The 26,891-nt window shown below is 35.5% G+C and overlaps 1 protein-coding gene across 1 annotated transcript in view; it reads left to right on the top strand.

Annotated features, from left to right (window-relative positions):
* The window catches only part of LOC127876916 (tumor suppressor candidate 3-like), a 31,072-nt gene extending 5,904 nt beyond the window's left edge, over positions 1-25,168 (top strand). The window contains exons 2-11 of the mRNA XM_052422427.1: positions 4,358-4,527; positions 6,119-6,236; positions 7,024-7,106; positions 13,090-13,147; positions 13,334-13,474; positions 15,284-15,373; positions 18,588-18,651; positions 19,656-19,730; positions 22,086-22,176; positions 23,721-25,168. Coding sequence (XP_052278387.1) covers positions 4,358-4,527; positions 6,119-6,236; positions 7,024-7,106; positions 13,090-13,147; positions 13,334-13,474; positions 15,284-15,373; positions 18,588-18,651; positions 19,656-19,730; positions 22,086-22,176; positions 23,721-23,736 — 906 coding nt within the window. The 3' untranslated portion in view covers positions 23,737-25,168. The remainder of the gene's footprint in view (positions 1-4,357; positions 4,528-6,118; positions 6,237-7,023; positions 7,107-13,089; positions 13,148-13,333; positions 13,475-15,283; positions 15,374-18,587; positions 18,652-19,655; positions 19,731-22,085; positions 22,177-23,720) is intronic.
* The last annotated feature ends 1,723 nt before the right edge of the window (positions 25,169-26,891 follow it).

Here is a 26,891-nt window from a genome sequence, read left to right as displayed (position 1 = left end):
TTTTTTTTTAAGATCATCTCACAAATGACCACCACACCCTCACACTATACCCCCACCCCACCCCCCCCACCCCACCCCCCCCCCCCCATATTTTTTTTTTTTTTTTTTTTTTTTTTAAGATCATCTCACAAATTATCACCACACCCTCACACTATACCCCCCCCCACACATTTTTTTTTAAACGGTTATGTTTGAAATACTGTCCAACCATCGCACCCAACCCCCACCCCCCCACCCCCCCCCCCCCCCCCCCCCCCCCCGCGATTTTTTTTTTTTTTTTTTTTTCTCGCTTTTTTGGAAGATAATGTAATAAATGTCCACAACCCCACACTATACACCCCTCTTCACTCCACTCCTCCCTCCTTTGTGATTGAAAATGAGAGTCCCTTCACCTTTAAAAAGAAAATAGATGAGCGGTCTGCACCCGCAAGGCGGTGCTCTTGTTACATTTAGATTTTTCGTGTTTTGAAATGTTGTCTTTTTTCAACATACTACACCCAGAAGTGAATGAATTTGACTTTTGAAACTGTATGCATATTTTGCAATACATCGTTTTTGATTTTGCATTATAATCTAACCACATGAATTCCTAAAGCCAAACATCTTTAAATGATCTATTATCAGATTTGTTTTTTTTTGAGACCGGGTCATTAGATTCCTCAGAGTCCAAAGGACGCTTATTGCCTATGGTCGCCATTATGGAGGTCACAATTTCCGACACCTTCGCCGTAAATGTCAAGGGTTTTATACCCCTTCATCTATCGTCATTCACAATTGTAACGCATTAAGCCTTTAATCATTACAAACATTACGAACTTCTCGAAATTAAAATCAATTATTAACTTCTTTACTTACGTTCATTGTGTGACTAAGTTGATAATTCACTAACGGCTTTTACTCAAATTGATTGAAATCGGCAGCAATCTTTAATCAGATGTTATTGTTTATTTAAGCTGATAAGATCGACGGTTACACCAGTCAGTTTCCTTTGTCTCGATATCCGGTTTCTGACAGGTGTTAATGCAGACTGCGAATCAATTTTGCGGGTCAATAATACGGCGATGTATTGAAGCACAGTCTTAAGCTGAAAGAGTTTACTATCTGGAATGGCATTTGACAGGAAAATAATTGTTTGGCAAAAACGTCCAGTGAACATTTTTTTTCCTGACAAAAATCGTTCGCCGTACGTTTTCTCCAAACGATTATTTTATTGGCCGAATTTGCTAAATTTTCGCCATTGGCCAATCTGGCGAACGGCAGCGGAAGCCCTGAGACTTTGCCGATTTTTTTTCCGAATTTGAGCCGGCCCAAATAACATTTGAGGCGGTCAAATCGGCCGCCGGCCGCCTCCTAATGAAAACGCTGCAATTGACGGGCACATTCTAACTGAAGTGGCAATAACACAATTTTCACATGACATGATACAATAGTCAAAATATCATAACCGTACTGTAGTTTTTCTGTCAAAACCTAGAGTTTAAAATGCTTTGTGATGCAGTATATAGCCCCTAATGATAGATTACATGCATTTTAAAGGTTCCCAATTCATTGATTTCGCGACTCGTTTTTTTCCCAATTTGAAGATTTCACGACTCGAAAAATTCCCAATTGTAGGGGTACAGGTACCTTTCCCCTTTGGGGAAAAAAAACGCTGTAACAACACAGACATCTGCTGTTTATACTACTTTTGACCAAAAAATTATAAACACTAGTCATCCAATTTATTAAAAGTCTAGACAGTCCTAATTGTTAAAGATGTTAAAAGTTCTCTGTTTAAGATGTCATATGTTTCACTGTTTGTTAATGTTATTAAAAGTAAAACAAATAAAGATTTTGCTTGCTTTAAACCTATTTTAGCTGTAAAATTGCATAAAAGAGCCCCTGGCTAAGGTGTATCATGTTAAGTAGATTATTTGTAACGAATTTACAAAGACACAATCTGGGACCCATTGTTTTCAGTTTGGACCCATTGTTTTAAAATATGCGAGTCCCAGGGACTCATTGATGTAGATTTCAAAATGAATCACTGCTAAATTAACAATGAAAAGCATAACAAGGCTTCATAGTGTCAACAATACATTGATGATTAACAATTAACAAACATATTTCTTAGTCGTCAATGTCATTTTTTATCATTTATATATCATGCATACATTTATTTCATAAAACTGTGCACATGTCCCATTAAAACATGTTTGTTTAGAACAGGGCTTGACATTACCTTTTGAAGCCACTTGTCCGGTCGGTCAAGTAGACCAAAATTTCACTTGTCCTGACCAAAAAGCAACTTGTCCTGACCATAATATATAAATCTGCTCAGTACTTTGCAAAATAATGAAATAATACAAAATGCTCAAATCATAAAGACTGTAATCATTCAAAATACATGTTAACATAATTGTAGGCAATTTCAATAAAAAAAAAACTGACTAGAATAACGGAAAACTCGAGATTATTGATTTTTAAACATACAAAGCCATAATACCTGACAAAAACTTATTATGTTATGTAAAATCATTCTATACATAGAGATGACGTCACTTCGTTAATTGTCTGTAAGATCGGTGTGTACCAGTGTCGTAAATTGTTTATTCTTTACAAGGGAGAATATTCTTGTTATCTTGGCAAAGGAAAATGTTAAGGGTTGCTTCCCTTGTAAACAGTACGGTGTAGTATTGCATGGAACTATCAGAATACCTTTCGCTTTGTCGATTAAACGTTAACATAATATAATCGAAAAAGTTTTGTGGTAACTCCACAGAAATAACGGATTTAAATGCATTTTTTTAAAGTAATTAAATTATAACGACCGCTTGTCCCGTCGGACTAGCAAATTCTATATTTACTTGTCTGGACTAAAAATTTGGTTGTCCCGGACAGTCTGACTTCCGTTAATGTCTAGCCCTGGTTTAGAACCATCAACAGCTAGTCCATATAAATGTACTCCCAGAGCCTTTGATAATTTTTGACATGGCCGCGATAATGGCTGCTCTGGGAGTACATGATATGCACCCCTTCACAAACACAATCCCAGTTCTGCACACCAATTTCGTGTGCATCACTATACAGACGTCTAAAACCATTAAATTTACCTGAATGGCAGCCTTTGTACAGACATTATCCTTTGCTTGCAACCTAAAAACCACGACAATGTTTGAACACACTATTCTTGCTGACATTTTTATTTTGAAATTTGGAACAGTGTAAATATTCAACACCGTTACAACATCGTTTCAACTTGGGTTACATCAAATGTCACGATGTGCAAAAGATAGTTGTACTGCTACCTAACTGATAGCGACACTTTTAGACGGCAACATTACAACAGTTTCCAGATATGGCGGATAGAGCGTACAAAAGAATAACAAAGTAAATAAAAAGCAATATCTTGCTTTAATGGTACGATTAACACGAGTTTGTGCTTTTAACAGATACATTTTGATAAGTTTTTGCAGTGTCAGTGTTCCATAGCATTTACAGTGGTGATCAAATTTTGCACCTTTGGACAAAAGAACAGTGCATTGCAACTCTCAGCAACCCTTTGGGTTATAAAGCTGACAGTTGAATTATTGCAACTACATCAAAAATCAACCCTACTCTAGGGTCGATCAGGTTAATTTGAGATGTTCTTTGCAATGACACCTCTATTTCAAAATTTAGTTGCAATAATTCAACTCTCGGCGTTATAACCCAGAGGGATGCTGAGAGTTGCAATGCGCTGTTCTATTGTCCTAAGGTGCAAAATTTGATCACCACTTTAAGGGTGTACACTATTCTAAATTAGCTCACCTCATAAAAAAGTTTTTCAATGAAGTCAGAAACAAGGTCATCTAATGTCTTATTAATTTTAACGTGATAGGAAAACTTCGGACTGCAACTGTCTTCCTTTTTTTTAATTCCATAGGGAAATTGTGAACACTTATTTTGTTGAAAAGAAAAAGGTAAAAATCGTAAATTTTCAATAGGTTGCGTCCACACAGTTTTCAAACAGCTTTTAAAAATATAAAGTGTTCATTGTATACATGCATTTCACCCAAAGAAAGAACTTCAAAAATAAGATACAATCTGTAGAGTTATCTTCAATACAAGCCATAAAATTGATCTTCGTCCAAAATTACCCTGATTGACCTTTCTTAATATAATATTTATTTGTTTAGTTTGGTGTAATTTTTATATTAATGAGCATGCTTTTTAGTTAAAAAATAAAAAGTATCTTCTATTGGCGCACAATACAGAATGAAACAAAGGGCCGTATTGATTTACAAATGAGAATACAGACCTATATCAGAAGTTGAAATGGTGCTGCGGGTACTGTGCATACTTATAGAAAATTTACTTCTTATACATGTAACTGCAGGATTCCCTCTCTGAGAAGGTACAGCAGATGGTAGACTGGAATAGCAAGAAGTCCATTATCCGACTGAATGCGGACAAGTTCAAGCAGTATGTACGGGGCAGTCCCAAGAACTATTCTGTGGTTGTCATGCTTACTGCTCTCCAGCCACAAAGGCAGTGTTCTGTCTGCAAGTGAGTTCTTTGTGTTGCATGTTTAATTTTTTTATGAAACCTTAATTTCAGTGGTTGTGCTCCCCCTATCTCTTTAGACATGTAAGTAGTGCAGTTGGTAGGTATTTGCACTTAAACGCTTAAAACTCAGCTAATCTACATTAGGTCTGTGAAGGTTAATACAGTCTGACTACAGAAAGTTGTAATATGTGTTTACATCCATTAACATTTTGCTTTGCTTGTGTGATTAATTAATTGAAGTGTTGTTGAAATTTCTTTTTTCTCAATTTACATGTTTATTGCTGTGAATGTGTATCTAAAATCATCAAAAATGTCTTGATAAATAAATGAATCAAAGGTTGAATGACACTATGTAAGCCTTGATTAAAGTATTTTTATGCCACCCTTCGAAGAAGAGGGGGGTATATTGTTTTGCTCATGTCGGTCCGTCCGTATGTCTGTCTGTCCGTCCGTCCACCAGATGGTTTCCGGATGATAACTTAAGAACGCTTAGGCCTAGGATCATGAAACTTCATAGGTACATTGATCATGACTTGCAGATGACCGCTATTGATTTTCAGGTCACTTGGTCAAAGGTCAAGGTCATGGTGACCCGAAATAGTAAAATGGTTTCCGGATGATAACTCAAGAACGCTTATGCCTAGGATCATGAAACTTCATAGGTACATTGATCACGACTCGCAGATGACCCCTATTGATTTTCAGGTCACTAGGTCAAAGGTCAAGGTCACAGTGACCCGAAACAGTTAAATGGTTTCCGAATGATAACTCAAAAACGCTTATGCCTAGGATCATGAAACTTCATAGGTACATTGATCATAACTCGCAGATGACCCCTATTGATTATCAGGTCACTAGGTCAAAGGTCAAGGTCACAGTGACTTGAAACAGTTAAATGGTTTCCGGATTATAACTCAAGAATGCTTACACCAAGGATCATGAAACTTCATAGGTTCATTGATCATGACTGGCAGATGACCCTTATTAATTTTCAGGTCACTAGGTCAAAAGTAAAGGTCACAGTGACAAAAAAACATATTCACACAATGGCTTCCACTACACCTGACAGCCCATATGGGGGGCATGCATGTTTTACAAACAGCCCTTGTTTTAGGTTTCTTTTATGTTGCCTGTTCATGTTTTTTGCCATATTATTCTTTTGCTTAAACAGAATCAAGAATTTAATGCAAAATAAGCCCATTAAAAGTTAAATAACAGCGTCAATGTTCATTGTCAAGCACAAGGATTTTGTATGAAAGGAAGTGGTAGGACTAGGAACCTTTTTTCTATCGATGGCAGTTTTTTGCGATATATTGTATTAAAACGCATGTTATTTAAATTTTACAATCAAATATTTCTTATCAATATGTCAGAAGCTATGTGGTTACAAGGCATATAGCCTATGGCAGTTCTCAAGTTCTATAACTAAGTCTTTACGGAAGTAACAGTATTGACTAAGAGAATGATTGGAAGCTCTGCTGTTTATTAAATATTTTAGCTTAGGACACACATTTACCATGAAGCTCAAAGACGTTCTTTGAAATGGAGCCTGAAGAACATTGTTTTATATGTGACCATATATTTTACTCAGACAAGCCAGTGATGAGTTCACCATCTTGGCCAACTCGTGGCGGTACTCCCAGCAGTTCTCCAACAGACTCTTCTTTGCCATGGTGGACTTTGATGAGGGAGGGGACATCTTCCAATCGGTAACAACATACACAATGAGCCTCCTTGTGCGAAAATGGGTCTTAATGCATGTGTGTAAAGTGTTGTCCCAGATTAGTCTGTGCAGTCCGCAGAAGCTTATCTGGGACAATACTGTCCACTTTTATGGAATACTTTGTTAAAAGAAAGTCACTTCCTGAGTAAATAAAGTTTATGGGGAAAGTGTTGTCCCTGATAAGCCTTCATTTATCTGGAATGTGACTATTAATAATTTGCGCATGCATTACTGGTCATCCAAGTTTTCTCAGAAAAAGGCTCAAATAATTCTCAAATCAAGGTTGAAGCAGTGAAGTGGATTTAGTGTCTGCCAAGCGATTAGCGGTTTCCCGAGTGAGATCACCCACTCTAAGAGAATTCTCAAGATCTTCCTAAAAGACTCTTGAGTGTCATGTATCATTAAGATTTTGTTGATTACATTGAACACTTGAAATATCTTTATTACACATCAGAGATATTATATTCATCAATCAGTCATGTGTTGCACATGTATTAAAACATACTGGCTACAATTAAATAATGCAAAATAGTTATATTTTCATAATATTAATCAATAGCTATCAATCTCAAGCAGTCAAGGTTCAAGTGTCGTTTTAAGGGAAAATGGGAAATTGCATAAATGTAAAACATTGTTTAAGGTGATGTAGCCTATACTATGCTATCTAGCTAAAACATAATTGAGTTCCGAAGGCCCCAATAGTATTATTCTGAACCATGAAATCATCAGAATATATTTCAACATGTATTATATGCTATTGACATGTATTTCAGTTGAAGATCAACACTGCACCAGTCTTCATGCACTTCCCAGCCAAGGGCAAGCCCAAAAAGGCTGACACCATGGATATACACAGGTAACCAGCCTAACATCAACTTGTTTAATGTATGCACAACTTTGCATTCCCCTTTCTGCAAAAACCGTTTAGGTCCACTTTTCTCATAAAGTATCAATGCTATTGCATTCAAACTTGGTACACTTACTTACTACATGTTGTATCATTAGGGGACTGGGCAGGCAAAGTAATGTAACTCTGACTGGCATTTTGACAGAATTATGTGCCCTTTTTATACTTAGAAAATTGAAAATTTGGTTAAGTTTTGTGTTTAGGTCCACTTTTTTCCTAAAGTATCAAGCTATTGCTTTCATACTTGCAACACTTACTAACTATCGTAAGGGGACTGTGCAGGAAAAGTTATGTAGCTCTGACTGGCATTTTGACGGAATTATGGGCCCCTTTATTCTTGAAAATTTGGTTAAGTGTTGTGTTTTGGTCCATTTTACTCCTAAAGTATCATAGCTATTGCTTTCATACTTGGAAATCTCGCAAACTATCATATGGGGACAGTGAAGGACAAGTTGCATAACTCTGGTTGTCATTTTTATGGAAATATGGCCCTTTTTTGACTTAGTAACTTTGAATATATGGTTACATTTTGTGTTTAGATCCACTTTACTTCTAAAGTATCAAGGCTATTGCTTTTAAACTTCAAATACTTTCATGCTATCATGAGGGTACTGTACCTGGAAAGTTGAATTTTACCTTGACCTTGGAATGACCTTGACTCTCAAGGTCAAATTACTAAATTTTGCTAAAACTTCTTTATTTATGATTTGATTCGATTGATAATTTGACAAAACAACTCTTACCTGACATACCACAATAGACTCCACCCAAACCATCAACCACGCCCCCCCCCCCCCCCGAATCCTCCCCCCCCCAACGAATCCCCCTTCAATACCCCCCCATTATTTTATTTTTTTTAATTAAAGATCATCTAATAAATGACCACCACACTCTCACACTATACCCCCCCAACCCCCACCCCAAAAAAATAATTTTTATGCTCCTGGTAGGGTGGCGTATAGCAGTTGAACTGTCCGTCAGTATGTCAGTCAGTCTGTCTGTCCATCCGAAAAAAACTTTAACATTGGCCATAACTTTTTCACTTTTGAAGATAGCAACTTGATATTTGGCATGCATGTGTATCTCATGGAGCTGCACATTTTGAGTGGTGAAAGGTCAAGGTCATCCTTCAAGGTCAAATGTCAAATTTATGGTGTCTTTCTGTCCGATAACTTTAACATTGGCCATAACTTTTTCATTTTTGACGATAGCAACTTGATATTTGGCATGCATGTGTATTAAATATAGCTGAACATTTTGAGTGGTGAAAGGTGAAGGTGAAGGTCATCCTTCAAGGTCAAATGTCAAATATATGGCGTCTGTCCGTCCGAAAACTTCAACATTGGCCATAACTTTTTCAATATTGAAGATAGCAACTTGATATTTGGCATTCATGTGTATCTCATGAAGCTGCACATTTTGAGTTGTGGAAGTTCAAGGTTAAGGTCATCCTTCAAGGTAAAAAAATAAATAAATTCAAAGCAGCATTCTCATGAAGCTGCACATTTTGAGTGGTGGAAGTTCAAGGTCATCCTTCAAGGTCAAGGTCATCCTTCAAGGTCAAAGGTCAAAAAACAAATAATTTTTTTTAAAGCGGTGTTGTCATGAAGCTGCACATTTTGAGTGGTGGAAGTTCAAGGTCAAGGTCATTCTTCAAGGTCAAGGTCATCCTTCAAAGTCAAAGGTCAAAAAAAATATTCAAAGTGGCGTTATCATGAAGCTGCACATTTTGAGTGGTGGAAGTTCAAGGTCATGGTCATCCTTCAAGGTAATTTTTTTAAATAAAATTTCAAAGCGGCGTTCTCATGAAGCTGCACATTTTGAGTGGTGAAAGTTCAAGGTCAAGGACAAAGGTAATTTTTTTTTAAATCAAAGTGGTTTCATGAAGCTGCACATTTAGAGTGGTGAAAGTTCAAGGTCAAGGTCATTCTTCAAGGTCAAGGTCATCCTTCAAGGTCAAAGGTAAAAAAATAAATAATTTCAAAGCGGCGTTATCATGAAGCTGCACATTTTGAGTGGTGGAAGGTCAAGGTCATCCTTCAAGGTCATCCTTCAAGGTCAAAGGTAAAAAATAAATATTTCAAAGCGGTGTTCTCATTAAGCTGCACATTTTGAGTGGTGGAAGTTCAAGGTCAAGGTCATCCTTCAAGGTAAAAAAAAAACTAACAAAAAAAACAAAAAAAAACAATTTTCGAAGCGGCGCAATAGGGGGCATTGTGTTTCTGACAAACACATCTCTTGTTTTTTTCAAACATTGTTAAGAATCACAAATATTTAATTTTATTATTTTATTTTTGAAATACCGTCCAACCATCCAACCCAAGAATCCCCCCCCCCAAAAAAAAAATATTATTTTTTTTGCATTTTTTTTGCATTTTTGGAAGATAATGTCATAAATGACCACACCCCCACACTATATACCCCTCTCCACTCCACCCCTCCCTCCTTTGTGATTGAAATTGAGATAGGTCCCTACACCTTTAAAAAGAAAAATAGATTAGTGGTCTGCACCCGCAAGGCGGTGCTCTTGTTATTTAGTCAAAAGTATCCAGATATTAAGATATGCCTGGAACGTTATTCTAATAAAAGGGCAGCACAACAAGGGTAATTTAAGGCATTTAATTTTTCAAGCTGGTCTGAAAATCATATAATATTTTTTTAACCCTTTTGAAATAGGCTGCATAAGAGCGTTGCACTGTCTGTGTGTTCATCTGAATACCTTTCAAAGCTTTCAGTCTCAGCCATAACTTTGCCATGTATTGATGAGTTAAAAAATAACTTGGCTCCAATGTAAACCACAAGAAGACATTATGTATCGTGTAACACCTGTCTCTCTACCTCAAAAGTCAAAGCCACATTTCAAAGGTAAAACGTCCAATTTTTCTGTATGAAGCTTGAATATAATTGTTCCAGCCATAACTTTGCCATACATTGATGGATTTTCAAATAAATTACCAAAATAACCTCAATAATAGCTACAGATTTACTTGTACTACAGTTTTAATTTTTGTTCGCCAAATGTTTTCAAGAATTCTGAGGTCTGAAAACATATACCGGTACATATATACTTTTTAGCTTTTCATAGAATTATTCCAACTGTTCTATTGCATATTACAAGCTATTCTTTTGAATAGTTCAAGCTATTTTAGTTATATTATCACTGGATTCAGTGTAATGCTTTTGTTAAGTTGGGGAAAGCCCATGTCACAGTTTCAATTTCAGGAAATGAACATTATACTATCAAAGCTGAAAAATGGTGAAATATAGCTCTATTTTGGAACAAGTCTTGTTGTCCACCTATTTTGTAATGCAGCCAATTCACCACAGATCTTAAGTTGTGAGAGTTGAATAATTTCGAATTAATATTATTACCCAAATCGTACATCTCCACCATGAGTGGTTAGATCTTCAACAAACTTATATGAGCCAAGTCATGCGAAAATGGGTCAGGAGCTTTGTTGTTCCCTATAAAGTCACCAAGGTTTCATGGTCTTATTAGTGGGCAAAGTAGCTCCTTACAAGATTGTTCAATTGTGAAGCTGGTCTTCAGCTAATTTTGTTGCACCTGGCATATGACCTATTTTGGCAAAACGCGGCTCATGTGGTTATTTGCTTAGTTTTATCTGATTTTCTATTGTAGTTATACGAGTGAGTGATAGAATGTTGGCCAAGGATTTTTCTATTGTAGTGATAAGCCTGCTTTAACTAATTGTGTCTGCTTTATAGCTATAGCTCAGAGGAATCCAAAGAGTGAGTGGCAGACTGTTGGCAATGGATTTTGACCTCAAATTAGTTAAATAAATATTGAAATTTCTAACAGTGGGATGCATGAAGTTTTTTTTCACATTTTCAGAAAATAATTTATAAATCTGGTGTAGAGTGTTTCAGTCAGTTTTGGTTATATTTGTTTTTAATATTTTCAATGTTATTGAAGATAACAAGATAACAAGGTGGAAAGATGGGATAATTGTGTTTTGTCATGTTTTGTCTTACATCAAGAATTCTTTCTACAATGGTACATGTACTTTAATACTAAAGTAAACAATGATTACTGATTACTATCAACATCAACATTGCCTGACCTCATTTAAAACTTGATCTAGACTTATATTTTAAATAATTGACAAGGTCCATATTCTTAATTCACCAAGAATGACACATTTTGTCACACATCAATACTGAAACAATACTTTCATACTTGCTTAGATTATGTCTTTGAATACTTTAAACACACCTGCTCTACCTTACCTCACAACACACCTGCTCTACCTTACCTCATTATCACCTTGACATTTACCATGTGGGACTCATTTAGAAGAACCAAATTCTTGGTTAGCACAAAAAGACACGTTTGTGTGATATCAGTACCGGTTCTTTCAAAGCTGTGACACTTGTATGGATTTTATTTATGAACACTCGCCCATACCAACATCATCTGGCCTAATTTTGACCTTGACATAGACCTTGTTTGGTATTTATACTATTTTAGAAGGTCAAAATGATAGTTAACTAGTCACGGACTGTTTACTTAACAACAATACTACTTATTTAAGAGCTTCGATTTTTCCATTCAACACTCAACACACTCACATCACCTGACCTTATTTTGACCTTGACCATTACTTTTTAACATGGACTTATTCAAATGCAGGGCTCGCGCTGTCGTTCGCCACTTGAGCCATTTGCGAAAATATTGAGAATTTGGCTCAAGAAAAATCCGATTTGCGAAAATGCTAAAATCTCGTAAAATTTCATTGAAAACCGCCGCCATTTTAACCCGAAACTGGTTTTCTATATTTTTCTCTTTGTTTCGATGAAAGTATTCGCAGTTTGAACAGTGAACGAAAACCGGTCTGCACCTGTATCGAGACATCGCTTGACCTTATTGTTATTGAAGTGCACATGGTAGCTGGCCAATCAAAACTGAGTTCGCTTACACATGAAATGACGTTGTTGAATGAAACGTAAAAATGGGTGGAGCTTTGAATACACAGTTAATATTGTCGTCTGCAAACAAAATAGCGGCCGGTCGCAAATGTCGCATTATAAGATTAAAAATGAAAATAAGCGTGACCATAAATTAATTATTTCCAAGCTGACTATCGATCTAAATTAAAGAGTGATAATTAAATAATTAGTTCTATGTCGTTGATGTTACAACTTTCTGCCGATGAAAAGGTGATTATTAATTAATTTGATCGTTTTACTCACACACTATGCTAACTAACAGCGGCGTATTTTAATCAAAGGAAAACGTGAACAACACGCGCGGTTTAATTGCAATTAAAGTTTAATTAAAGTTACGAATTTGTAACACATAGGAACAGTAATTCATATCGTCTACAAAATTTGGAACATCTCATGAAAATCTCAATTGAAGGAAAAGACTGCAAAGATGTTGACTTTAAAGTGATCTACAAACTGTAGCCTTGTAAAAAACAGCGCATAATAATAATGATATAATAATGATACATGTCATGACTTTGTTCTCTGTGTATAGCAGGATTTGTTTGCAATGTATTTTGTGAATGAAATGTATGCTTGTATTTTACATGCCATTCATCATGTTGTTAAAAATGTCCTGTATGAAAATATCTCTATAACTATGAAAATTGTGGTGTGATGTATATTATGAGATGTGACATGTGCCTGTATATTTTGTTATTTTAAACAAACAAAAACTGGTTGGCAATAGGCCCAAAACGCACCACAGATAATCTAGGATCCAAAAAAATTTCCGGACCCCCCTAGATCTGGGTGGCTCAAAGATATTTTGGGCCAGCGCTAGCCCTGAAATGGGCCAATCAATCAATACTGACAAGGCCCCCACTGAGGGTATATGCTTAAATTAAATCTAGCTTCTTGTTAAAAAATACAGGAAAATATGAGTTTAGTTATAAAGAGTTGCAACAGTATTCATGTGACTTTTCAGAGTAGGCTTTGCTGCTGAGCAAATTGCAAGATGGGTCCAGGAGAGAACAGACATCCAGGTACTGAGAATTAGAGAAGTTCTAATTTTCATTATAGATGTTCTGAAATTATATCATCTGGATAGAATCTGTTATGAGCCAATTAGAATATGGTTTTCTTGTTGTAAAAATCTGAAATAACAAATGCATAAAATATCCTCTGAGAAGTCATGTCAATATGTACATTTCTTACATTAAATGCTGCAGGTTCGCATCTTCCGTCCCCCGAACTACTCGGGCACTCTGGCCCTGGCTCTGCTTTTCTCCCTGGTGGGCGGGCTGCTGTACCTCAAGAGAAACAACCTGGAGTTCCTGTACAACAGGACCTTCTGGGGGATCAGTGCTCTGGTAAGAACAGTTTAGTGTTCACGTTCAACTATTGAGTGTTTAACCTTTCTAAGCTCAAAGAAACAATGTTATTGTCACGCAGTTGTCTGGAGATTGTGTGTCATATGTCATACATTTGACCCCCTTTCCAAAAGGCTAATGTTGCACTTGGAGGTCAAATGTAAAATTTTGACATAAAATAGCTTGTCTAGACTGTACTGGTAACTCCATCAGTCATCATGCAATTGTATAACTTACACAATGTTCATCATTAAAAGATGATCTGTTGTGCGTCACAATATCTCCCTATGGCTACCTCAATGATCAAGGTCAAACTTAAAGGTCAACAATTAAATTATACCATAAACATCTTGTCCAGTCTGTAATTTGATCATTAATCATGTATTGTACAATAATGGACCACAAATATTCACCATTTGGAGACTGCTTGTTATGTTCTACAACGGTCTCCATACCTCAAAGGTATCACAGTTTAAAGTTCAAAGATTATATACGGCCATGAAGTAGCTGGTACAAGTACCCCCTGTAACTCAATTGTTTATGGAATTTTAAAATAATTTATCAAAGCTGGTCACCATTTGGAGGTGTGTCATCACCTTGTGCAAAGGCCAAGGTCACGCTTAAGACCAAAGGTCAAATATGTGCATGTAGCTGCTTGTTAAATTATAACAAGCATTATTTATATTCACCATGGGCTTAACATATTGCTTAAGGTCTTTTAGTTTAATTGTTTTAGTATAAAGTTCCCGCATCGAACCATAAAGAGTATATCTGAAAGCTTACATATAAAATTCATCTTTAAAAAAATATTTCTGGACAAATAAGTGTTGTTAGAATAGTGTTTGTAACTCATGGTACAGACAGGTAAGTGTTGTTAGAATGGTGTTTGTAACTCATGGTACAGACAGGTAAGTGTTGTTAGAATGGTGTTTGTAACTCATGGTACAGACAGGGAAGTGTTGTTAGAATGGTGTTTGTAACTCATGGTACAGACAGATAAGTGTTGTTAGAATGGTGTTTGTAACTCATGGTACAGACAGGTAAGTGTTGTTAGAATGGTGTTTGTAACTCATGGTACAGACAGGTAAGTGTTGTTAGAATGGTGGTTGTAACTCATGGTACAGACAAGTAAGTATTGTTAGAATGGTGTTTGTAACTCATGGTACAGACAGAGCAAGGCTGAGGTTTTTATTCAATAACTTAATTATGCATTGAGAGTTTAAATGAATGGATTGATAATATTTGTTCAATACCTTGCATGGGACTGCATTATTATGTTGTGGGATTTGTCAAGATAACAGTAACAAAACACAGAAAAGCAGTTTCTGCTCTTTACCTGATAAACTAGGTGAGTAATTAGTATTGCATATGGGGTTGATGGAAAAATGGCATTGCCATGATTTGTTAACATAAAACTTTTTACTCAATACTAAGAGAACAAATTAAGCTATTTTCATGAAATGTCCTATGAAGATACTATTTTAAGACCTTAAATGTGATTGAATATGGGGGTGAGTTGGGGCAAAGAGATTACCAGTTAGAGCTATTGAAATAAAACCTCATACTTGGATACCATTTTGGAAATTTCTTCAAGGATTGCATGAAGGTGTGGTGGTAGACAAGGTCTAGTCACCATAACTGGAGATACAGATTTGAAATGTAAATTTTATGTGTCTGTTCAAAAGACGGAAAACAAATAAAAGTCTAAACCTATGTTTTACCGTAGGGCCTTCATAACTCTTCTCATAATTTAAAATATAGTCATTAGTATAATCTATACATGAATACATATTTCTAATCGTTTTACAGACAGTCATATTTGCGATGACATCGGGGCAAATGTGGAACCATATCAGAGGGCCGCCAGTGATGCACAAGAACCCCAGCACTGGAGCCATTGTAAGTTCGGCTGCTGGTCTTCAGCATTTGAACGCCCTGTTATCACTCACAATACAGTATTCTGATTAGCAATATTTATGCTAGTAATGACCTTATATAGAGTCTTAGTGATAATTTGTCAAAACATAATTTATTTTTAAAAGTTCCAAAGAAGTGATGCCAGAAATCTACAAAATAGTTTTTGTTACTGAAAATTTGTTTTGTACCGTAAAAAACTCTTTCATGTGCAAAAGACATGAATAGTATTGGGAAATCCTGACCAATGTGTACAGATTTGTTTATTAAACGCAAGGACACAATGTTTGGTTCTTCAAGTACAATTAAATACGTCAGTATCCTCTCAAACTTCATTACTATTTTTGGATTCTCATTTTAGTAAACAACATTTGATCCATAGAGAAATTATATGATAGTCAATATATTTTATTTAACAAGTCTAGTTTACATTCATGTTTTTGTTAAAGGTTGAGAAAATGAAATATTGATATTTGTAAAGTTTATATATGCTTTAAAGTAACATTACTACTCCAAATCTCAAGGAAAATTTCGTACACTATTTTGTAAAATAAACCTAAACAATAAAAAATCATTGTTACTTATGTAAATTGCCGAAATTTAAACGCCAGATGTGGTCTGGTAAAATAGATGTTTGTAGATACAAGATGCTCGTTTTTATTAGCTCGACTATTATATATGAAATATAAATAGTGGAGCTATCCTACTCACCCCGGCGTCGGCGCTAGCGTTTGCGTTAGCGTTAGTGTTGGCTTGCAAATGTTATAGTTCGAGTACTACCCCAAATATTTTCAATGTTCCTTGACATATTGCTTTCATATTTTGCATACTTTTTTACCAACATGACCCCAACCTATAAACAAGAGCAGACCACTGTATCAAGCATTTTGACATAAGTATTGCCCCTTTTATACATAGAATATGCATATTATTGATAAGTCTATGTTAAAGTTTGTGTACTACCCCAAATATTTCCTATGTTCCTTGACATATTGCTTTCATATTTTGCATACTTGTTAACCAACATGACCCCAACCTATAAACAAGAGCAAACAACTGTATCAAGCATTTTGACAGAATTATTGCCCCTTTTACACATAGAATATGTATATTATTGCTTATTCTATGTTAAAGTTTGCGTACTACCCCAAATATTTCCTATTTCCTTTGACATATTGCTTTTATATTTTGAATACTTCTTTACCAACATCACCTCAATCTATAAACAAGAGCAGACAACTATATGAAGCATTTTGACAGAGTTATGGCCCCTTTAATACTTAGATAATTGAACATTTTGCTTAAATTGCCGTAACTTCTTTATTTTTTATCACATTTTATTAATACTTTGACAAAACAACACTTACCTGAATACCACAATGGATTCCACCTAAACAATACCCCATACCCCACCCAAGATTCCCTGCCCCCCCCCCCCACCTCCCCCCCCCACAATTTTTTTTTCCTTTTTTTATTTTTGAAACATCTAATAAATTACCACACCCCACATTATACCCCCCTCTAACCCCCCCCTACCCCCCCCCCCCCCAAATGTTTTTATTTTTATTTTTTCCTTTTTTAACCAGGTTTTTAACCAGGTTTTCCGAAGGAATTAACCAGGTTTTCCGAAGGAAAAAACTGGTTATAAGATTGGCGAATGCGGGCGGGCTGGCTGGCTGGCGGGCTGGCGGAACAAGCTTGTCCGGGCCATAACTATGTCGTTCATTGTCAGATTTTAAAATCATTTGGCACATTTGTTCACCATCATTGGACGGTGTGTCGTGCAAAATAATTACGTCGATATCTCCAAGGTCAAGGTCACACTTTGAGTTCAAAGGTCAAAAATGGCCATAAATGAGCTTGTCCTGGCCATAACTATGTCATTCATTGTGAGATTTTAAAATCATTTGGCACATTTGTTCACCATCATGGGACGGTGTGTCGCACAAAAGAATCACGTCAATATCTCCAATGTCAAGGTCGCCACAACTAAAAATAGATTTAAAAAAAAAAAAATTACCAAGGGGGTTAATTTTGTTTGTTCATTTCAAAAGTTCAGTTTGAGTTTTCTCCCTTTATCAGATTTTTTTTCACAATGAAAACCTGGTTTTGTGACAATTTTGTCCCTTGTTTATTTTTGAAAGATCGTCTAATAAATTATTGAATATGAACAATTTCCCCATGATGGCTTACGTTATACTGTCAAGCACTCGAATAGTCAAGCGCCCTGTCCTCTGACAGCTCTTGTTATTATTGTTTTGCATGGTACCATTTTAGTGTTTGTGTGTCGTATGAAAATTAATATTCGGGGGAACTTAACATGGAATTAATTGTGTCACAAATAAATAAAAACGAGCATTTTGTATCTACAAAAATCTATGTTATCATACCAAATCTAGCGTTGAAATTGTGGCTATTGCTATAAGGAACACTGATTGTTTAGGTATTAAGTTTATTTTACGCAATACTTTACGAAATTTTCGTTGACTTTGATCGTTATAAAGACTTTAACACAATTCAACTATTCTTCAATAACAGTCTGTTTGTGGAAAATATACATTTACCCTCTGCTATAAGGTCTTAGATTTTATTTGTAAATAGGAAGCATATCACCAATTTTTCATTAAGCACAGTCCTTTTGAAAAAACATAATTGTTATTTAATTGCAGTTTCAGCAGTTTTAATTTCTTTCAGTTAGCTGTAAGTGATTGTTTGAGATTTTAATAGCAGGAAAAAAACACCCATCTAAATCTACAAAATTACCTGTCCCTGCAGCCAATAGATTTGTTTGAAATTTATTAAACTTTTTTCAGGACGTTAATTGTTTACTGAAACTCGGTGTCAAATCATGCGTTAAATTATGTGTCACTGCATTTTCTTCCTGTAAACTTGTTGAATTATAAACACCTGACAGGTTAATCAGTTCCTTTATCTGAATAATGTTGTGTGTACAAATAAGCAAACAAAGGCATTTATAAATAAGCAAACAAATGCAGTTGATAAACATTTATTTAAATTGCAGTCTGACCTGTGTTCTTCACCACATGTAATTAGTGACTGCCACTGTTTAACGACCATTACTAATTCTTCCTGAAGTAATTTCTGTTAAAAAGGCTTTAATAATTTATCACACTGCAGTTGTAAGTACATTGGTTTCTACAGAGATGCATTTAATATCTGCAATTGTTAATTGTTTCAGAATTACATTCACGGCAGCAGCCAGGGCCAGTTTGTAGCGGAGACCTACATGGTCATGTTGCTCAGTATCCTTCTATAAGTGAAAGTCATGTACAAGATGTGTGTTTAAGTCCCCATTGATGGATACAGATTTGTCCTTGTCTCTTCGTACTTCTACAGGGCGTTTTTTCTCACCATTTTTGGGAATCTTACATATTCTTATTTACATGAACCCCCAGAATTAAGGGTAAACTTGGAACATGTATTACCGGGGATAATTATTGATTTTTTTATAATTACATGTATAAAATTGACCTAAAATAGAAAGTATTATAAATAAAAATATTAGTTAAATGATTATTACAACTTCTAACTCTTTATTTCTAAAACTTAAAAGCTATATTTTCAAACATATGAAATTTGAACCATGAATTGAGAATTTGTGGGACTAGATTGGGGGAAAAAAAACACTTTTTGCTACTAGTGTTAGGAATATAATGGACTAACAGCTATACAATTGGCCAACAGATGTCTTGTTCAGATATTTGTATGCTCATTACTAATTATTTTGATCATAGAGTGATGAAACTACAAATTTTACAAAGAAATCTTCCAACATTTTATTGTATGCTTCTGAAAGTTTTTTTTACAATTCAGTGTTCATGTAAGTGTGATATTTTTTTAAGAAAACTTGAAAGTCGTTTTTAAAACAGAAAAAGTCCAGGTGAAAAAATAATTTGACTTAGTGTCATAAATCAGTCAGAAATAGAGTCATGGTTAACAATTTAGTATGTTGTGTTGCAGTTTTTTTTTAAATTTAGTATATGTGGATTCAAACTAAGATTAAATAAGAGATTTTAATTCAAAAAGATCCAAACTGAAATAATAGCAATTCTATATAGTTGGAAATTTGGCAATCACTTGCTTTGGCAGAAATATGTTTATTGGAGTTTTTGTCATTTGTAAAAACATGTTTATTGGGAGCTTCAGTGTCTATTGAAACATAGTTAGTTTTTTTTCCCCCGGAATTAGCGTGTTTCTTGTTTTCAATCGGATATTTTGGTGGTTTGTTGCCTTAACTTCCATCCAGATGCTGCCATTGTTGTTGGGATCATTCTCATGACTGAGGCAAACTCCATGAAAGGAGATGCAGGCAAAAAGAGAGGTTGGTACAATCATGTTAACAGTTTTGAAAGTATACGTTTAATTGCTACTGCTCATGCTGTTCTTGCTATATTATTTTGCTTCTTTTATGACAATTTCCATGAACACTTATGTTGTTTGGTTTGTACATATTTAACCAGGTTTTCCAAAGGAAAAACTGGTTATTAGATTGGCGATGTCGGCGGGCGGGCTGGCTGGCTGGCGGGCGGAACAAGCTTGTCCAGGCCATAACTTTGTTGTTCATTGTCAGATTTTAAAATCATTTGGCACATTTGTTCACCATCATTATACGGTGTGTCGCGCGAAAGAATTACGTCGATATCTCCAAGGTCAAGGTCACAATTTGAGTTTGAAGGTCAAAAATGGCCATAAATGAGCTTGTCCGGGCCATATTTTATCGTTCATTGTCAGATTTTAAAATCATTTGGCACATTTGTTCACCATCATTAGACGGTGTGTCGCGCGAAAGAATTACGTCGATATCTCCAAGGTCAAGGTCACAATTTGAGTTTGAAGGTCAAAAATGGCCATAAATGAGCTTGTCCGGGCCATAACTTTATCGTTCATTGTCAGATTTTAAAATCATTTGGCACATTTGTTCACCATCATTAGACGGTGTGTCGCGCGAAAGAATTACGTAGATATCTCCAAGGTCAAGGTCACAAGTTGAGTTTGAAGGTCAAAAATAAAATGGCCATAAATGAGCTTGTCCGGGCCATTACTTTGTGATTCATTGTGAGATTTTAAAATCATTTGGCACATTGGTTCACCATCATTAGACGGTGTGTCGGGCGAAAGAATCACGTCGATATCTCAAAGGTCAAGGTCACAATTTGAGTTTTAATGTCAAAAATTGCCATAAATGAGCTTGTCTGGGCCATTACTTTGTCATTCATTGTGACATTTTAAAATCATTTGGCACATTTGTTCACCATTATTGGACGGTGTATTGCCCGAAAGAATTACGTCAATATCTCCAAGGTCGCCACAACTAAAAATAGATTGATTTTGAAACAACTATGTAACTATGAACAATCAGTAACAATGCACATTTTGATTTTGAGTTGTCTCTCTTTATCAGACTTTTTTTTCTAATTTAAATCAAGGTCAGTTTTACACACGGGGGTTAACAATACACATTTTGGATTGTCTCCCTTTATCAGACTTTTTTCAACTGAAAACCTGGTTTTGTGACAATTTTGTCCCTTGTTTAAATATTATATTGATATTATATATTTGCATAACACAATATATGTCTTATACATCTAATGTTTATTTTAACTTATTTAATAATTATATTTATAAATGTTGAGGTTGAACAAACATTTCTATGAAATGTTGTCCCTGAAATTAGTTTGTCTTTTAATGCCCCCGGTGGAGTGGCAAAAAGCAGTTGAATTTTCCATCCCTCCATATGTCCGGCATTCCATTTCTGGATTTTTTTCCCATAAACGCTTTCAAATACAATGTGTGATTTTACCTACATGACTAACAGATGAAGTGTGCGCTTCTTTTTGGTCCATTAAAGTTTGCATAAGTTATAGGCCTTAGACTTAGAAATTCTGTCCGTCCTTCATTCTGTTTTTCGGAGGTTTTTTACGAAGGCTTTCAGCTGATTTTTAGTATGTTTGTCTACCTACATAGCTAACAGATGAAGTGTGAGTGGGCCTTATACTTTTTTCTCTATAATAACTGTACTACGGATTTTTTTCGAAACACTTTTAAGATATTTAGCTGATTGTTGGTATGTGATTCTTCCTACATGACTTACAGATGAAATTTGAGTTTTTTTCTGTCCATTGATTTTTGGCAAAGTTATGGGCCATGGACGTTTTCATTTAAATAACACTATCTGATTTTTTTTCCAAAACTCTTTCAGAAACTGTTCAAAGCTTGTTAATTTGTCAAATATCACTGGACCGTAACTTTGTCATGATGTTTTTCATTGAGATATAGCTGCTGTGTAGCTTTAAAGTGCAGTAGGGGGCATTTTGTTTCACAAAAGCAGCTCTCTTTTTTAAAATGCTGATAAATATGGTATTGTCTATGGCCATGTAATGATTTGAGCCTCACTCTTCAGAAACAGATTTGAGCCTCACTGTTCAGAAACAGGGCTTAGTGAATGAACTCAAAGTGTTGTCCCAGATTAGCCTCACGGGCTTATTAAGGACAATTGTTAACGCCTTAAATAGATTGTTTAGAGAACGATTCCTTGAAATGAAAAAAATGCCATGAAAGCTTAAAGTGTTGTCCCTGATTAGCTTATTGCACAGGCTTGTCTGGAGCGACAATTCGTACATATGCCTTAAGCACCATTTTCCCAGACTGCGGCTCTAAGGTGTTTAATATTTTTCAGTGTTTGCGCTAGTCGGACTGGGCTGTGTGGCCATATTCTTCAGTCTTCTACTGTCCATCTTTAGATCTAAATATCATGGGTATCCATACAGGTGAGAGCTTGTCTGAAGTAAAACATTTTTGTATTACTGAAAGGCCTGCATGCAAAAATGGGTCTTATGCCATGTGCAGCCAGTGTAACTCCGGACCAGTCTGCACAGTCATGTCTGGAGCTACTTTTCGCTTAGAGGACCACCATACCTTGTATGACTATATTGGTCAGTTTAGCTAAAGACAAGACTGCAGATGGGACCTACTCTGGTTGCACATGGCATAAGACCTATTTTGATTGACATGGCTCATATAATTTGAACATTGAGATTATGATGACTAAATAATTTTAGTTGTATTAACCCAAGTTTAACAGAGCTGCTTCCTAAATTTTGTAATGACTGACAGAGAACTTTTTTGGGTGTTATTTTGCCTTCTTTACTAATACAGGGGCAATATATATTTTAAAAACAAATAATTTTTTATACTCATTTCAGTAAGAGAAATTCAAGAATTTTTATTTTTAGCTTACCTGTCACGAAGTGACATGGTGAGCTTATGTGACCGTGTGATGTCCGGCGTCCGTTGTGTGTGCGTGTGTGCGTGCGTCCGTCAACAATTTGTTTGTTCAGACCGTAGAGGTCACAGTTTTCATCCAATCTAAATAAAATTCGGTCAGAAATGTTTATCTTTATGATATCTGGGTTGGGATTGTATTTGGGTCATCTGGGGTCAAAAACTAGGTCAAATAATAGAAAAACCTTATGTAGACAATAGAAAAACCTTGTGTAGAAAATAAAGGTCACAGTTTTCATTCAATCTTTATGAAATTTGGTCAGAATGTTTATCTTGATGAAATCTGGGTTGGGATTGTATTTGGGTCATCTGAGGTCAAAAACTAGGTCACTCGTTCTAATCATAGAAAAACCCTTGTGTAGACAATAGAGGTCACAGTTTTCATCCAATCTTTATGAAATTTGGTCAGAATGTTTATCTTGATGAAATCTGGGTTTGGATTGAATTTGGGTCATCTGGGGTCAAAAACTAGGTCACTAGGTCTAATCATAGAAAAACCTTGTGTAGACAATAGAGGTCACAGTTTTCATCCAATCTTTATGAAATTTGGTCAGAATGTTTATCTTGATGAAATCTGGGTTGGGATTGTATTTGGGTCATCTGGGGTCAAAAACTAGGGCCAATTATAGTAAAACCTTGTGTAGATGAAAGATGTCACAGTTTTCATCACGTCTTAATGAAATTTTGTCAGAATGTATTAATTAATGAAACCTTGCTTGCGATTGTATGTGTCTGATAGAATTTAAGTTGATGTAGCAAGGTTAGTCAGGTGAGCGATTCAGGGCCATCATGGCCGCTTGTTGATTAATGGGCCTGCCTTTAAATTCAATTCAAGTAACAACTTGTAAATTTAACATTAAATTTGTTCTTTATTTTCTGGTATATGTGACTATGATAAAAATAATGTTTTGAAAAGCCTTATTTTTCTTCCCCTTTGAATAAATACACTCCACCCATTGCAAAATGCAGTGTCACATTGATTGATCTCTAGTCTTTGTAATCATTGTGGTGTTTTTCAATTGCTTTGCAGTTTCCTCATGAAGTGAAGAATCCAGCCCATACCCTAGGAAATAAGAAATTTGCAATCATGGTCTTTGTGATTTTTAAGTTATATTTTGATAAAAAAGAGGGAAATCATCCTAATAGTCGATTTTATCTCATTGTTGTGTGCTGAAGATTTTGTTTATGTAAGCTGCATGCTGGGTAAAGAGGGCTTAATGCATGTGTGAAAATATTTCCCAGTTTACTCTGTGTTGTAGGCACAGGCTTTCCACTTGTATAGAAATTTTGGTTTATAGAAATTCTTTTCTAACAAAAATTCCGTTGAGGATTCAATTGTTAGCAAGATTAGCGTGTGAGGACTGCATAGGCTAATCTGATAAGATACCCTACCCACATGCTGTAAGCCTAGTTTTCCCAGAACGGGCCTCATTTTAAATGTTGATTGAAATATTTAGTGGTTTTTACTACTGTTATGAAATAGGTATTGTTTCCTTAAAGATGTATTATGAGGTCTGTTCCATAGTTACTGTTTATAGATTTAGAGTTTATACTGTTTATAGAATGAGACTTAACACATGTCTTAAACAAATTTGAAAGCCATTTTAGGTAAAGGAGGTTTGATAGTATTTTTTTTAAATATTACACTTATTTTCTAATGTATAAATTGTGCTTGTTTGTGTAGGTTTTCAAAAATAAATTTTCATACCTTTAATTTTATTAAGTGACTCAAATAATTGCCTTTGATTCATGTAAGCTTATTTTCCATACAACATTATGTATATAATTCGTGGCAGGTAAATGTGAATATGTCTATGTGATGTTTCCAATTTGGTTTGGGAACACTAACATGTGAATGTGGTTACCATTGTTATACCCACTTGGGTGGTGAATGCTGGCTAAGAATGTCAATAAAACAGGAGTGAATCAGTCATAGCCATGCACATTTTAGAATGTAAGCACCTGAAAAGCTACACTTGCTGATTATGGCAATCTTAATAGATCCTTATCTTATGGTTTAATGAAAACTTTTCAGTCTTGAAATGTCAAATGCCGCTCTTCTTGTTTAAAAAAAATAAAATTGTTTGAACGTTTCAAGGCATTACTTTATGGTTAAGTCCCCCAAAAAGGTTGATCAAACAAAATGTGTTATGAAACAGTGGTTAAGGCCTTAGTATTGTGTTTTAATTCAAATGATAACAAAATGACACCTACGACTTTGATTGTTTTTAGCACCATGCATTTCTAAAACGGGAACAAACATTTTGATTAAAATATCTTCCTTATTGTGTAAGGAAAATAAGCACTATCATATCAATTTGGGCATGTCTGTTTTGTGTAAATAATCAACGCCAACCTTATTTATGGACAGCAGTGTTAATTACATTCCTCATATGTCATGTATTGCAATGTTTATGTATCGGTATCTTGTGTTATCTTCAATTCTATCACGAAATGCAAATAAAGAATTTTATGTTTTTCTGTTGTTAAGGACTCATTAATTTTTATAAACTTTGCCCGTTTTAAACAGTGCAAATTAAAAATAAATGTAAGCTTATACATGCGTACCAAAAAGGCAACAAGCAACACGCAAGATGGAGAACAAATTATTGGCTTTTAGTTTAAATTTTATTCTAGTTAAAAAGAAAAAACAAGGCATAATTCAATAGATAGAAATAGAATTTTGCCTGACATGAAAGGGTAAAAATTGAAAAGACTGGTGTGATTGTAAACAATTACAAATACACATATTATAGATTGTGGAAGCAAATATAGTACGGTAAACATTAGTGTGGTTAGCGAAGCGGACATCGACAACGAGCGAGGCATGGTATTGTAATGCGCATGGGGAGGGGGGTTAGAGGGTTAGGGTAAGGGGTCGGGTTTGGGTTAGCCTTAACCCATACCTTAACCCTAACCCAACCCCTAACCTAACCATAACCCAGGATTATCTCCCCTATACCATGCCTAGCTTGTTGTAATTGTCCTCTTCCCACTGTCTTATTATGACACCAAATGTATTATTTTGGTAGTTCTGTTTGCCTCAAACAGAGCAATACTGTTATATCAACGTTTATTGAAAGTCCATTATGTCTTCCTCGGATGAGTTAGTGACTGAGTACCGAGTCAATGCGAAGTACTTTTTAAACATATATTGCACACAATAATATCGAAAATGATCAAAGCAAACAGTTTTGTTGTTTTCTGTTGACTTTTAGCAAATATGGATACACTATTTCCGTTTGTCACAAATTTCCAAATGAACTGCTGTTTACTGATCATTATGAAACAATTATGAAATGGAATTTATATGCATATTAAAATAAATTTTTTTTTGAGCTCACCTGATGAGCTTTTGTGACCGGTCTTTGTCCGTCGTCTGTCCGTCCGTCCACATTTTTTCGTCAACACTGTAGAAGCCACATTTATTTTCCGATCTTCATGAAACTTGGTCAGAAGCTTCGTCCCAATAAAATCTTGGTAAGTTCGAAACTGGGTTGTGCCGGGTCAAAAACTATGTCACTAGTTCAAAAAAAGGAAAAAACTTGTAAACACTGTAGAAGTCACATTTCATGCCCAATCTTCATGTTACTTTTTCAAAATGTTTGTCTTAATGTTGGTTGAGTTCAAAAGTGGTTCCGGTCTGTTGAAAAACATGGCCGCCAGTGGGCGGGGCAGTTTTCCTTATTTGGATATAGAGAAACCTTGTAATTACTCTAGAAGTAACAATTTTAGCCCAATCATCATGAAAGTTGGTTAAAACACTGGTTTTATTGATATCTCGATGAGTTGAAAAATGGTCCAGATCGCTAAAAAACATGGCTGCCAGTGGGCGGGGCATTTTTAACCAGGTTTTCCGAAGGAAAAAACTGGTTATTAGATTGGCGAATGCGGGCGGGCTGGCTGGCTGGCGGAATAAGCTTGTCCGGGCCATAACTATGTCGTTCATTGTCAGATTTTAAAATCATTTGGCACATTTGTTCACCATCATTGGACGGTGTGTCGCGCGAAATAATTACGTCGATATCTCCAAGGTCAAGGTCACACTTTGAGTTCAAAGGTCAAAAATGGCCATAAATAAGCTTGTCCGAGCCATAACTATGTCGTTCATCGTCAGATTTTAAAATCATTTGGCACATTTGTTCACCATCATTGGACGGTGTGTCGCGCCAAATAATTACGTCGATATCTCCAAGGTCAA

Source organism: Dreissena polymorpha, chromosome 4, assembly GCF_020536995.1.
Source record: "Dreissena polymorpha isolate Duluth1 chromosome 4, UMN_Dpol_1.0, whole genome shotgun sequence".
Lineage (NCBI taxonomy): Eukaryota > Metazoa > Mollusca > Bivalvia > Myida > Dreissenidae > Dreissena > Dreissena polymorpha.
The sequence above is the reverse complement of the archived record's forward strand: the minus strand, read 5'-3'. Positions and strand labels throughout refer to the sequence as shown.